The sequence below is a fragment of the Odocoileus virginianus genome, chromosome 13 (assembly GCF_023699985.2).
Source record: "Odocoileus virginianus isolate 20LAN1187 ecotype Illinois chromosome 13, Ovbor_1.2, whole genome shotgun sequence".
In the NCBI taxonomy this organism is placed as follows: domain Eukaryota; kingdom Metazoa; phylum Chordata; class Mammalia; order Artiodactyla; family Cervidae; genus Odocoileus; species Odocoileus virginianus.
The window spans coordinates 8,011,696-8,027,282 of record NC_069686.1 but is presented as its reverse complement, the minus strand read 5'-3'; the positions used below and the strand labels follow the sequence as shown (position 1 = coordinate 8,027,282).

The 15,587-nt window shown below is 35.7% G+C and overlaps 1 protein-coding gene across 2 annotated transcripts in view; it reads right to left on the bottom strand.

Annotated features, from left to right (window-relative positions):
- The window catches only part of NCKAP1 (NCK associated protein 1), a 70,569-nt gene that overhangs the window by 17,991 nt on the left and 36,991 nt on the right, over positions 1–15,587 (bottom strand). For both annotated transcript variants that reach the window (XM_020899462.2, XM_070475912.1), the window contains exons 17-22: positions 14,264–14,383; positions 13,481–13,620; positions 12,847–12,978; positions 9,683–9,901; positions 9,365–9,495; positions 8,992–9,089 (exon numbers count right to left, since the gene is read on the bottom strand). In XM_020899462.2, coding sequence (XP_020755121.2) covers positions 8,992–9,089; positions 9,365–9,495; positions 9,683–9,901; positions 12,847–12,978; positions 13,481–13,620; positions 14,264–14,383 — 840 coding nt within the window. The remainder of the gene's footprint in view (positions 1–8,991; positions 9,090–9,364; positions 9,496–9,682; positions 9,902–12,846; positions 12,979–13,480; positions 13,621–14,263; positions 14,384–15,587) is intronic.

Sequence of the window (15,587 nt, the reverse complement as noted above, 5' to 3'; positions counted from 1 at the left end):
TCCGGAGGACTTGCTGGGCTCCAACCCCACAGGTCTTAATTTAGCAGGTATTAGGAAGGACCAAAAATTGTGCATTTTTAATTAAGATTCAAAGCAAGCCTGCCTCTGCTGATATGGATACCATACTCTAAAAACAATCACCCTAAAGTATTTAGTTGCACATTACTCTTGAAAAGCTAATGATGTCTCTTCTTGGAAGTATAGTTTATATAAATTTCTTTTCTCCCTCAATTGCATCCTGAAACAGAGTTTTCTATATATTTAAAGCCATGATGAATGATTATCTCTGACAAATGGCCCCAAAGCTGGAAAACTAATACTAGGAATTATAACTAAATGATCTGAAACAACCTCAGATTAATCAAGTGAAACAAATCAAGACTACTACTAAAAAAAAAAATGTTGGTTTTCTGTTCTAAAGTGTTGAATTCTTGGCACAATTCGTATTTAAATTTCTTAGTTCATTTGAAAAAAACACCTCCTAGGACTCTGAAGAACTACAGAAGAAATGATCTGTAAAATGCTAAACCAATTCTTCTAGCAGGACTGGAAGAAGAAACTGACTTGATGGGCACCACTCCAAACACCCCAAGAATTTTAGTAGGAACGCAGACTGGTTGTTTTCTTCTACAGAAAGTAATAAACATGTTTTATCATTAGCATACGTGCTTAGTGTTGACTATGTCTCCGACATGATTTATTCACAACCATTAAATATAAAGGGGCTTCCCTGGTGGCTCAGCTGGTAAAGAATCTGCCTGCAATGTGGGAGCCCTGAGTTGCAAAGATCCCCTGGAGAAGGGAACGGCTACCCAGTTTAGTATTCTGGCCTGGAGAATTCCATGGACTGTATAGTCCATGGGGTTGCAAAGACTCAAACACTACTGAGTGACTTCCACATTAAATATAAAGAAACTTTTCCTTTTATTTTATTGGCCCACAAACTTATTCTGAAACAAAAAGGTCCTCAGCTAAAACAGAAACTAAAATGGTCAATTAAGGTAACCTTTAAGATAAAAAGAAGATGGAGCCACATAATATTCATGTCAATTTAAATATAAAAAAACAGAAAATTAAAAGCGAAGAAGTTACAGAACTATCTTAAAAATATTATAATCCCCCAAAACAATGTATTCATTAATTTCAAAAAAGATTAAAAGCTATATTGGCACCATTATGCTTTAACGTGCGGAGTGGGAGTTAACAATCTTTTCTGAGGAATATTTGATAGTATCAGTAAGTAATGCAAATATTCATACCTTGATTCACTATCTGAAATTTCTCCTATAAAAATGTTCAAACAAGTATGTAAACCTCATGAAATGCTGATTAAATGTAGAAAAATCTATATATATGTCTAAACTCTGCTTCTTCCAGAAATCCACTAATGTGAGGAAAAAAATTAAAAAGGCATACATCTATAATAACAAAGGAAACAACAGAGGAAACAAGACCTAATGAGACAGGCCAATGAATTTCTAGAAGATGAAAACTGGAGCAAAGAATAAGTAGAGGTGAGAAATTTGAGTAGTTAAGTTCTTTTAAGGGAGATAAAGTACAGAAGGCAAGTTAATGGAAGCCTTGGAACCTAGGCAGGGCTCAGAAATTGTAGGCAGTGGCACAGAAAGGAAGACTTGGGTTTGATAACATGAGGGTTATTATATGCCTGTCTGGGGCATCTTCCACACACAACTTCTCAAGTGATGCTGACAAGAGGATGCTACATTCAGGAACATCAGGTAAAGAAGGTGAAAGGCAATATAAGCAGAATTCCTTTCCACTCCCACTTTGGGTAGGCTTTGTCTTGGGTTTTGATTATGGAGCTCCTTGCCCCACAAGACCACTAAGACTACAGATGGATCTTACAAATCTTACTTCTGAATTAGCAAATGTCTTCACATCAAAAGTGGCTTCTAGGGGGACTTCCCTGGTGGTGCAGTGGTTAAGGATCCATGCTTCTACTGCAGGGGGCACAAGCTGGCTCCCTAGTTGGGGAACTAAGATCTAGAAATAAACACCTCACTGTCTTTTTAGCTCTTCTTTAGAAGATGTCTGTCTTCTTTCCTTTCTTCCTATCTCTCTATTTAGCTTCATTTTTTTAAAAAGAGTAGTCCTTAAAGTAAGAACTGATCTAAATAATCTAGCCTACCCATACTGAAAGCAAAAATCTGTGTTATTTCTAATATAATTTTATAAACTCAGTATTCTAAGCAAAGTAATTTTATAAGACACTGAAAATGCAAAATAAAATTAGAATCAGCAGTGATAAACAAGTACTAGGAGATTTATCTCAATAAAATAAAACAGTGTAAAACAAACTGAACTTGTCTATATGAAACACCATTATATTATGACCATAACATTTCTTATGGAATAAAATATAAGTATACACACTAAAGTAGGCCTCAGTACACCGAGGCTGAGAAAACAAAGTTATGAATAATACCTCCAGTTCTTAATAATACAAAAGTAGTTAAATTCATAGAAATCTAAATTACAACTTGGGATTGTTAAGAATAATCTCTAAGAAAACCACTGTAAAGCACTGTGCAACTTCAGATAACTAAATTGTTAGGACTAGCTCTGTTTTGCAGAAATATCTAAATGATAATGGGCACAATGCTAGAAACGTAAAGCTTTCATATTTATGGTTGACTACATTAAGAAGCCTTCTGAAAAATGCTCAACTAAATCATGATTTAGTGCTGAGAAGCAAAAAAAATAAAAATATAAAGCTCCTAAACAGCAAAACATAACCATGTGGTTTTTCTAAAAGTCTTACAACTAATAAAATATGCAAGGTTTTATGAAGGTAAACTGAAAACTCATGTCAAGTAAGGAAGATCACAAATAAGATTACTAAAATAAAAAGTTTTAAGAAAAAAAGTTTTAGTATTATAAACCATCTTGATTTTGGGGTATATTACATTTAATGAGAAACCCAAGTTAACTCACACTGATTTATCTCCAAAGATAATAAATCTAAACTCTTACCCAAGAAGTTTCTTTTGACTAGCTTTTAAACTCAGGTTTAATACTATCAAATGTCTGAAAAAGAACCCAGCCAAGAAATAACACTCGAGTCAGAAAACCCATAGTATTAAAAAAGAAGTCAACATTATTTACATTATTATTACATCAACTTTAAATTTTAATATCTAAGAAAATACAGTCACTCCAAGATATAAAAGAGAAATGTTAAAACATCAACTTTTACCATTTATTTTAAAGAATAAGAATATACTTGATAACATTAAGGACATAGCTAAGACAGTTAAGTTTATAAAAGGATTACTAAGAGACTATGAGAAAAATCTGAACTAAAAAAAGATCCAAAAATAATGAACAATAACAAGAAAAATTATGAAAATAATAAAGGTCTAAAAAACAATATCATACAAAATATAAGATGTGGAAAACCAAATAAACAAATGGGACCTAATTAAACTTAAAAGCTTTTGCAGAGCAAAGGAAACTGTTAATAAACAAGATTAAAAGACAACCCTCAAAATGGGAGGAAATGGGAGAAAAAAACCCTGCAAATGAAACAACTGACAAAAGATTAATCTCCAAAATATATAAGCAGCTCATACAGCTCAATATCAGAAAAACAAACAGCCCAATCAAAAAATGGGCAGAAGACCTTAACAGACTTTTCTCTAAGGAAGATATACAGATGGCCAATAAACCATCTGTATGTATGTATATACTGTGATGAAAAGATGCTCAACATTACTCATTATCAGAGAACACAAATCAAAACTACAATGAGGTATCACCTCACGCCAGTCAGAATAGCCACCATCAAAAAATCTACAAATAATAAATGCTGGAGAGGATGTGGAGAAAAGGGAACCCTCCTACACAGTTGGTGGGAATGTTAAACTGATACAGCTATTATGGAGAATGGTATAGAGATTCTTAAAAAAAAAAAAAAAAAAGGAATAAATCTACTATATGACACAGCAATCCCACCACTGGGCAAACACCCTGAGAAAATCACAATTCTAAAAGACACATGTACTCCAGTGTTCACTGCAGCACTATTTACACAATAGCCAGGACATGGAAGCAACCTAGATGTCCATCAACAGATGAATAGGTAACGAGGTAGTACATATATACAATGGAATATTACTCAGCCGTAAAAAAGAATGCATTTGAGTCGTATCTAGTGAGCCAGATGAACCTAGCATCTATTATACAGAGTAAAGTAAGTCATAAAGAGAAAAACAAACACTTGTATATTAATGCACAAATAGGGAATCTAGAAAAGTGATTTTGATGAACCTATTTGCATGTAAGGAATGGAGACTCAGATGTAGAGAAGGGACTTGTGGATACAGTGAAAGAAGGAGAGTAGGATGAATGGAGAAAGTAGCAACATACATACACTATCATCTACTGAACAGATAGCTGATAAGAAGTTGCTAAGAACACAGGGAGTCCAGCCTGGCGCTTTGTGATGACCTAGAGGATGGGATGGCAGGAGAGGAAGGCTTAAAAGAGGGGGTGTGTGTATAATTAAGTCTGGTTTGTGTCACTGTACTGCAGAAACCAACACAACATTATAAAGCAATTTTCCTTCAAATAAAAAATAAATTAAAAAAAAAAAGTCCATCTGAAAGGACAACATACATTTGTTATGGCTTCCCTGGTAGCTCAGCTGGTAAAGAATCTGCCTGGAATGCAGGAGACCCCAGTTTGATTCCTGGGTCAGGAAGATCCCCTGGAGAAGGGATAAGCTACCCACTCCAGTATTCCTGGACTTTCCTGGTGGCTCAGATGGTCCCCTGCAAAGCGGGGGTCTGGGTTTGATCCTTGGATCGGGAAGATCCCTTGGAGAAGGGAACAGCTACCCACTCCAGTGGACAGAGGAGCCTGGTGGGCTACAGTCCATGGGGTCTCAAAGAGTTGGACACCACTGAGTGACTTTCACTTCACTTAACTTCATACAATTGTTAAAACCCACAAGATGCACAAACCAAGAGAAAACCCTATGTAAACTAGGGACTTCAGGTGATAATACTATGTCAATGTAGGTTCACTGATTATGATGACATGTACCCACTCTGATAGAGGATGTTGATAATGGGGAAGGTTATGCACATGTGAAGCAGAACATGTATGGAAAATCTCTGCACCTTCTGTTCAATTTTGCTGTGAACATAGAAGTGTTCTAAAAATAAAGTCTATCTTAAAAAAAAGGTCCATCTAGTCAAAGCTATGGTTTTTCCAGTAGTCATGTGTGGATGTGAGAGTTGGACCATAAAGAAAGCTGAGCACCAAAGAATTGATAATTTCGAACTGTGGTGTTAGAGAAGACTCTTGAGAGTCCCGCGGACTACAAAGAGATCAAACCAGTCAATCCTAAAGGAAATCACCCTGAATATACACTGGAAGGACGGATGCTGAAGCTGAAGCTCCACTTTGGCCACCTGATGTGAAGAGTCGACTCATTGGAAAAGACCCTGATGCTGGGAAAGACTGAAGGCAGGAGAAGGGGATGACAGAGGATGAGATGTTGAGATGGCATCACTGACTCAATGGACATGAGTTTGAGTAAACTCTGGGAGATAGTGAAGGACAGCGAAGCCTGGCATGCTGCAGTTCATGGGGTCGCAAAGAGACAGCACAATTTAGTGACTGAACAACAACCTTATTAAAAAAAAAAAGATGTGGAAGCCATAGTTCAAGCTAGTGTAGGAAAACAAAAGAGGGGAGTGAAGGGGAGGGGGGTAGGAAGAAGGAGGAAGAAGGGTTAAGAGAAAAGGAAAAAAAAAGGTACCTGACTCCAAGTTGAAAACAGCATGGTATAGCTACATAAAGTGCTGATGCTATGTTAAATTGTACTATATAGTAAGTACTGTGTCCAGGGCAAGTAAGTACACTCTCACTAATCAGATCTCTGCTGCTGCTGCTAAGTTTATTCTCAGGTGTGGGCACTATTCTCTATAAGCAACACCAACAAGAGAACTCGTGACAGAAGAGAGAGAGACTACATATGAATATATTTCACCTAGGGAAGAGAAAGGCGATATATTAAAAACTGCTTTAAATATGTGAAGGGTCATCTTATTACAGGCAGTCTCTACTTCTTGAGGTAACAGTAAGGGCCAATCAAACATTACTATTTAGATACGAAAGTGAAAGTGAAGTCGCTCAGTCATGTCCGACTCTTTGCAACTCCATAGACAGTAGCCTACCAGGCTCCTCCATCCATGGGATTTTCCAGGCAAGAATTCTGCAGTGGGTTGCCATTTCCTTCTCCAGGGGATCTTCCCGACCCAGGGATCGAACCCAGGTCTCCCTCATTGTAGGCAGACGCTTTACCCCCTGGGCCACCAGGGAAGTTTAGATATAAACATAAGTAAGAAATATACAATAATTGATGAGACTGCCTCATTTTCAAGAAGATCAACTCATCCACCTAGAAAAATGCATGTTTCTGCATTAGCTAAGGGTAGGTTAGGTGACTGCTAAGATCTCTTTCATGTTCTGAGACAGTGTAGCACAGTACTAGTATAAGCTCTGGAGTCAGGGCAACTGTACATATAGACTCAAATTTACTTAGTTATTATTAAGCATGTCAGCCTGGACAAGTTACTTAATCTTTCTTGGTTTTACTTTTCTAATCTGTAAAACAGGGACAATACCAGTTTTAAGGATTTAAAGGAGTTAATAAAATACATGTAAAGAGCTTAGAAAAGTCGTAGAATAAAGTAAAAAGTCAGGAAAGCTACCTGTTTTTATTTTTGAACCCAACAAATATTTACCAAGCACCTCTATCTGCTGGACATCAATTTAACACCAAGGTTTTAAGAGAGTTTATAATTAAGTTTTTATTAGTTAAAGTGACATGAGATGCATGACATGAAAGGTCACAAATAACATACAAATAAAGCTGCATAAAAAGAATAGAAAGTAATGGTTGCTATTTTTAAAAGTGTGATCAAGAAAGGATATTCTGATAACTGAAAAATATATGAATGTTACAAGAAAGAAAGCTAAGACAGTATCTCAGTGAACAGTACTTTGAGATGACACAATAGCAAGTAAGCTGGCTGGGATGGAAGAGTAAAAAATGTGAGAAAAGGTGGAAGGTCAGATCCTCTTGGCACCTTACAATACTGTTAAGGACATCAAATGCCTTAAACTCTCAGAGATATGTATAGGCTAATTTTTATTATCACATCATAATGCTTAACCTGCCACATTAAATGACAGAGAAGCAATAAAAATACTAACAGTTCTAGAAATATCTGCTTTATCCAATCTGAAACAAACAACAGTTAGCAAAAGCTAAATAACTGGACCATAATTCTTCAATTAGCTTATACTGAAAGGAACACAAGTAAGTAAATTGGGATGACAAATTTGCTACCAGAGAACAGGAGGATAGAAAAGAGATCATGAATTTACAGAGGAATAAGTCTAATAAGTAAGAATTATATTGCTTGTAAAGCAAACAAAGTACCAAAACTAGAATTGCAATGTGTGTGTATTTAAAACTATGTAAAGTATAATATCTGTGCATTTAAAATTCACATTATAAAGTATCTAAAGGCTGATTTCTAACCAAGAATTGCAGATCTTTCTTTTAAACAAGAAGTGAGAGGTTAATGATATATAATGAATACTAAAATATTTACTCAGCTCTTATTGTATGTCAGGGACTATGCTGAGTACCTAAGCAGCTGAAACATCACCTAAAGTGATTCTCAACCCAAAGTCAAAGCTCTTAAGTGACAGGACCAAAATCCACAATAGCCTGACTTGAAAGATTTGAGTTCTTAACCACTGGGTAATACTACCTCTCCTTTTAGTTACACTGAGATTTGCTCTCTATTCACTCAGCAAAATATTAATCTTGCAGGAATTGACTTCACCTGTCTATCTGCTCGATTTTCAGTAAATCAAATTACTTAGACTTCTCAAATGCTACACCTGAAATGCATGCTACTTATTAATGTTATATACCATATTCTTAAGTAATCTACAATGGAAGGCACAAGTAACCACCAAAAAATTTTCACAAAGAAAAAGCCGTATTTTTAAACATGTCTTTGCTATTTTGTGTGTAAATTCAAAAATTTTGGTGACATAAATTTAAATTTGTTCAAAAAGTAGATAGCTGTTATATACAGACTCAGTCAGTATAAATCACTTTAGCCCTGAGATCTTTCTACAAGGCTTCCAGAGTTACTCAAAACGTTGCTTCAGCTCTTTCACATCTTTATTAAAATGCTAAGCACATTTTTCATCCAGTTTAAAAGGCACAAGATAATTTAAAAGAATGTCTAAGGAAAAAAAAAAAAAAAAACAGTGGGAGGTGGGAGGGAACAAAGGTATACTCTGTCCGATTCATGTTGATGTGTGGCAGAAACCAACACAATATTGTAAAGCAATTATCCTCCAACTAAAAATAAAGTAATTAGCCTCCAACTAATAAAAATAAATGAAAAAAATAAAATAAATTACTTAAGATATAAAAATAAATAAATGTTTAAAAAGAAAAAAAAATAAACCTAACAAGGTTTGTACTGTAATCTGTGGAAAGTAATACATTCAAACCACAAATTTAAACAGATGACTGGCTGGAACTTTGAACATGGTCATTGGAAGAAAAGCATCACAATACAACAGAATGAAGATGACTAAAAGTCAAGAAATTTGAGTTTCAGTCTCCTTTAGCTAGTCAATTCACCTCTCTAGGCTTTTTGCTTTATCATTTGTAAAAGAGAAGCAAATGAAGATGCTACATGCTAGTACCAAGTAAGAACTAGCAAGAAAGAACTTGCTAGCTCTGTAATTTTGTATAATTTATAAATTTCATATAAATTCATAGCTTATATGAATTTATAAATTTCATATAAACTCATATAATTTCATTTCATGACAACTTTATGTCGGGCTGAAATAACACTCTATGCTTGTTTGTTCACATTTGTGAAATATTTTAAAGCTCAAATCAATAAAAAACTGTATTACCTTAAGTTCAGCAACTTGTGATGAAATATGCCACATAAGGCTTTCACTTAGGAACTTCATACCATATGGGCCAAGCAGCTCTGATAATGACCTCATTTCTGTAAGGAAATGGAATTAATTTTATACTTTGACAAAAAAAAATTTAAGAAGCAAATTATTAACTGAAAACTCTAAGAAAAAGTCTCTAGAATAAGAAAGAACAAAAAAAAAAAATTAAAAAAAAAAAAAAGAAAGAAAGAACATAAAGGCCTAGGTAAGTCTAAAATTAATGTTTGGTTATTCATATAATTGAATGAAAATCATCATAATAGAATAAAAAACCAAAAGAATCAAGGTTTCTTCATTCTCTAAAATATGCCAGAGTATTAGTCACCTGATATGTCAGAATATTCCTCTGCATTAAATGTTAATTCATTTTCCGTAGGTAAATTCACAAATGCTTTCATTGCAGGGAAATAAGCTATATGACCATTGCTGACTTGTCTTAACAAAGTTTCCAAATACCTAAGGAGAAGAGTAAATTTGCAAACTGGAGAAATTAATTAAAAACTTACTAAGGTATACATTTCTTAATATAATTTTAAAGTTGACTAATAACACAAACAAGCATTAATCCATTTTAAAAACTTCTGTAAGTCATTCATTACAAAGAAATTTTTTATCATTCCAAATTTCTAAATATGTTTCTTACCAATTTGTGTATAGACTTGTAATGGTTGGTTCTCCATGACTGTCTAAATGTTGTGTTTGTTGAAGAAGAACGTTATTAAATACTCTTGTAATATCAATTTGCACATAGTTTTCTATTGATTGGAGTACAGTCATGTATGCTCTTACACTTGTTAGAAGCTCTGATGGTTTTGCAATTTCCTGTGTGGCTTGATTATACATAGTCATTCCAACAATTGACCTGGAGTGGGGATGGTAGAAAAAATTAAAAAGCTCTAATTTTTGTATTTCTGTAAATAGGCCATTCAATCTACAATTCATGAAATTACTACTATCATTATCTTCCAAAGCAACAACTTTAAAAAAAAAGAACATACTTAGATATACAGGAATGAAATGGGGATGCAAGTGATTAAAAAAATACTAAGGGCATCAGCAATAAAAGTGATTTAAGAATAAAGAGGGTTTTAAAAATTCCTTTAACATGATATGTTGTCTCCGGCAAGTAAATGGACTATTCAAGTCTATCGCTTGAATTTCTTTAGCACTGTTACGCACCAGTACTTTTTTAGGCCTTAAATATATTACCTACAGTCTTCATATTTAATAACCCCACTGTGAAGTTATCACCATCATTTCATAGAGGAAAGAACAAATCTAAGGTGCAGAACTCAAGTAAACTGATTAAGGTCACTTTGGAAGTGCATGCATGTGTGCCTCTTTGCGACCCTATGGACAGTAGCCCGCCAGGCTCCTCTGTCCATGGGATTCTGCAGGCAAGGGAAGTGGGTTGCCATGCTCTCCTCCAGGGGACCTTCCTGACCCCAGGGTTCGAACCTGTGTTTCCTGTGGTTCTTTCATTGCAGGTGGATTCTTTACTGCTGAGCTACCAGGGAAACCCGAAAATTCCCTAATCATTAGATTTATAAAGATCTTAGACTTGTATCTGTAAGGATAAATTCATAAAGGCAACAAACCCCATCATTAGTAAGAGTCCCAAAAGAACAACTCAAGATGAAAACTGCTTGTACTTGTACGAAACTGTCCTTGTACACGGCCACCAAGTCTTTACAATTGTGTGCAAGTAATCAGCAAAAATCAATCAACTAATACTCACAAACTATCTGTCCTGGCATAAAAATACTTCCCAGGTAAACAAGTATACAGCCTTGCCTTGAACCTGATCACTAAGTAGATGTTTGATAAAAAGAATATCTGCTTCTCCGTGGATTAACGGACTGGACTGTTTACAGAAGGAAAACAAGGGAGCTGTACACTGAACTCTACCTTCCACACAACACTGCACCAATCCACCGAGTTGTGAGTGATAAGTATCAGAAGGTGTAACGTCCTACGGTCTAAATACTGAAGCAGTTTTGGTTTCACTGTCAGGATGCCTTCCTTACTAAAGAAGAGCAAGAGAGTCTTTGCTCAACACCAGACTCTTCGCAACTGATGACCTGACACTCAATTTACTGCAATTTACATATTCTATTTTCTTTCTATTTCATTTCTATTCTATTTTCTATAGTTGCTGCAGCTCTAAGCTTTATACAGTTTTATTATTACTCACATTTCTTAACACAATGTTACACGTAAGGCACAAATACTTGTTAGCGACCACAACCTTTAGCCAAACCTTTTGAAAATCCTTAGGCAAAATTTCTTTCATAAATTGCTCAAAGGCCTTTAAGAAAAATGTATTGAATCAATCAATATTTATTTATTTCTTTAATAAATAAATGTGTAACTTTAGAAAAAGGCTGAAGCAACATTTACAAAATTTCTGACTTGTTACATATAATATCATTTCAAGAAACATAACTTATAAGACTAATTAGAATTGAGTGCCTCAAGAGTCTAGAATTCTATCGGCATAACAGCATACTTTGGAGTTCACAAGACTTTAGGGTTCATCCAACCCTGAGGTTTTCACACATGTGACTGTGACCCACTATAAGATATGTATCTAATATCACCAACTCAGTACTGAAAAGTTCCATGAAACAATATTTCTACTTACTACATGCAATGCACCGAGTTTTCCCCCCTATTTCTTCTTCCTTCTTTCCTTTCTTCTCTCTTTTTTCTTTCTTTGAATGTTCACTACAACTTTCTAAACCGATTCCATGATCCTCCGGGACTGCCACCGGCCAGCTGAAGTATACCAATTTGCTCTGATCGTCTCCTTTTTCTTAGATAGCACATTAAAAAGCAGAGACATTACTCTGCCAACAAAGGTCCGTTTAGTCAAAGATATGGTTTTTCCAGTGGTCATGTACGGATGTGAGAGCTGGACCATAAAGAAGGCTGAAAGTAAAAGTCGCTCAGTCATGTCCTACTGCACCCCATAGACTATACAGTCCATGGAATTCTCCAGGCCAGAATACTGGAGTTAGTAGCAGTTCCCTTCTTCAGGGGAGCTTCCCAACCCAGGGATCGAAGCCACATCTCCCGCACTGCAGGTGGATTCTTCACCAGCTAAGCCACAAGGGAAGCAAAGAAGGCTGAGCGCCAAAGAGTTGATGCTTTTGAACTGCAGTGCTGGAGAAGACTCTTCAGAGTCCTTGGACTGCAAGGAGATCAAACCAGTCAACCCGAAAGGAAATCAACCCTGAATATTCACTGGAAGGACTGCTAGAGCTGAAGCTCAAGAAGCTCTAATACTTTGGCCACCTAATGCAAAGAGCTGACTCATTAGAAAAGACCCTGACGCTCGAAAAGAATGAAGGCAGGAGGAGAAGGGGACGACGGAGGATGAGATGGTTGGATGACATCACTGTCTCGATGGACGGGAGTCTGAGCTCAGGGAGTTGGTGATGGACAGGGAAGCCTGGTGTGCTACACCCCATGGGGTTGCAAAGAGTTGGACACAACTGAGGGACTGAACTGAACTGAACTGTCCTTTTTCTTATAAGGAAATTAAGGCTCACAGAGATTAACTAGCCTCTCTGGTATTACAATGAGCTAACAAGTGTGGGGTAAGACTGGGTAATTTAAGTAATTCGCAGTTCACTAGTCTTCATACTTCCCAGTTATTTTTCTATAGTACAATTTTACTAATTTATATACCATTTCTACTAATGCTTTCCCTCATAAAAGTAAAGACTGCATAGATATGAAGAATAAATATAACAAATTCATTAACTTAATCAACAAACAAAAACGGCTTATATTCTTTCTTACTTAGTAAAGCGGATTTCCAGATGAGAAGTCAAATATTCTCGTGGGGTAAAAGTATGTTCCCAAACCACCATGTTTGGTACATAATTTATAGAGAAACACAACTCGGAAAGTGCAGTGTGCAACTTATCAAGGCTGAAAAAATATTAATAAACAGTAAAGAAAAAATTTAACATTTCATAATAGCAATATGAAATTAATTTCATAAGTATATCAGAATAGTAATGGCAAAATTCAACTTTTCGTCTCTCTTAAACTGACATGTTCAATATATAACAAGATGCAAAATAGTGTCAGACATCTAATTTCAAATAAACTGAAAATTACAGATTGCTTATAGTATACCCCCTCCAAATTTTTAGACAGGTTCTTGGCCTTCAATATTCAACATATAAAAACAAATGACATCTATTACATGTACTTTCTTCAAAAATCCAAAGTAAGTACTTTTGGATTAAATAAGCACTAACTGGCTGATCAAGTTCACAAATGTCAAAAAACATTAACAACTGGGAAATGAAGAATTTACAATTACTAGCATTTCCTCAGTACTAATGCCATACAAAAAGTGGAAAACAACAACAACAACAACTCTTCTACTTGTAACAAAAAGATACAGTAATAGTGGATGACTTACTTGGTCACGACCAGCCTGTTTTTCCTCATGCTTTCAACTCCTGGTTTTTCCCTTTCAGGTTCCCCTTTCTTACCAGTCTGTTTTTTTGACTTCTTATTCACTGCTTGACTGATGGTTTTGGCACAATGCTTGGGCAACAACTAAATTTATAAATAAATGAAATCATACATAACAATTACTCTGAAAACACTGACTACTGAAGCAAACCTCAGCTAAACCCAGACTATGCGGCAAATACGCTAGCACTAAGAACAGAGGTGATAAGTGAGATGTAGCATTTACCTAGCCAGCTTGGAGAGCCCACTCAGCTTGGAAAACACAGAAACAGGTAAATCTTGTGTGAAGAGACATTTCATAGAGGTAGTTATAGCAAAGCTACAGTTCAAGGACAAATTAAAAAATACCAGGCAAGTGAGGAATAAGAAAGAATATTTTACTGAAGGGAAAATGGCCTATGAAGATCAAAACTATGATAGAACACAATGTGCTCTGAATCTAATTAGAATGACTCAGTAGTGGAGCATAAAATATGGGGGAGAGATATTCGAGCTACCTTGGGAAGGGATTTGAATGCCAAGCTAGAGGTTGGATTTTAAACCATAACCCTAAAGACAGTGGCAATTTCTTAAAGACCTAACAACAGAGCTTCATAATAAGAGGTAATGAGATTTACTGAGAGTTTGAGGATAAAATTAAAAATGGAAAAAAAAAAACTAGCTAAGAGATGATTTTCTTGCCTTCAACACAATTTTCCTATCTGTAAGGAAACATTTAAATTATTACCTGGTCACTAAGAGTACACTGTTCTGTGCAAATATCAGTGATGAGATTTCGAGCTTGTTTGGCCATTTCATCAAGGAACATATTACATAAGGAAAGACTGCGATCTCCAATATGATGTCTCTGTTAAAGAAAAATAGTAACAAAAACAGTAAAAATTATAACAAAGTAATTTGAATGAACAAATCTAGACAAACCTAGAAAGCATATTAAAAAGCAGAGACATTACTTTCCCGACAAATGTCCATCTAGTCAAAGCTATGGTTTTTTCCAGCAGTCACGTATGGATGTGAGAGTTGGACCATAAAAAAAGCTGAGCGCCGAAGAATTGATGCTTTTGAACTGTGGTGCTGGAAAAGACTCTTGGGAGTCCAGTCAATCCTAAAGGAAATAAGTTCTGAATATTCATTGGAAGGACTGATGCTGAAGCTCCAATATTTTGGCCACCTGATGCAAAGAACCAACTCATTGGAAAAGACCCTGATGCTGAGCAAGACTGAAGGCAGGAGAAGGGGATGACAGAGGATGAGATGGTTGGATGGCATCATGAACTCGACGGACATGAGTTTGAGCAAGCCCCAGGAGTTGGTGATGGATAGGGAAGCCTGGCGTGCTGTAGTCCATGGCGTCACAAAGAACTGGACATGACTGAGCAACTGAACTAACTAATTTGAATTAAAAGAGTTTTTAAATAAACATAGAAAATAGGTTCAAGTCTATCCTGTATAAGGAGTGAATATGGGAGATGTTATAGATCTCTTTTATCTCTTATAAAAACTAACCTACCATATCGTATTTGTACACATTTGACACAAAGTAAGTACTTGGTGACTATACAAGTATGACTGGAAGGAATCTGGAAGGATCACTATTTTCCTTAACATGAAAAATGTTCAAATTCAACAATGTCCTGTATCCAGTTCTTAAATACTAAAATATCAAACATATGAAAGAACAGATTTAGAGTAACATTTGCTGATCTCACTTGATTATATACATACGTGTGTGAGTGTGTATATACATATCTTAGCAAAGAATTTTGTAGTGTATAAACAGAAAACAAGTGTTCAAATATTTAAGTAATATCATTAAAAATCGAGACAGTAAAACAAATTCACAAGTCATTCAATTCTCTAAAATCAAATTCCATATCCCAGAAGAGGAAAAAAGCTGACTATGCATGCATTTTCTGAACTCCATAGGGGAAAAAAAGAACATCATCCCTAACTCTTAGGAGGTTATGTATGTATATGTAGACACATGCGCTGTGCTGTGCTGAGTGCTCAGTCATGTCCGGCTCTTTGTGACACCATGGGCTGTAGCCCGC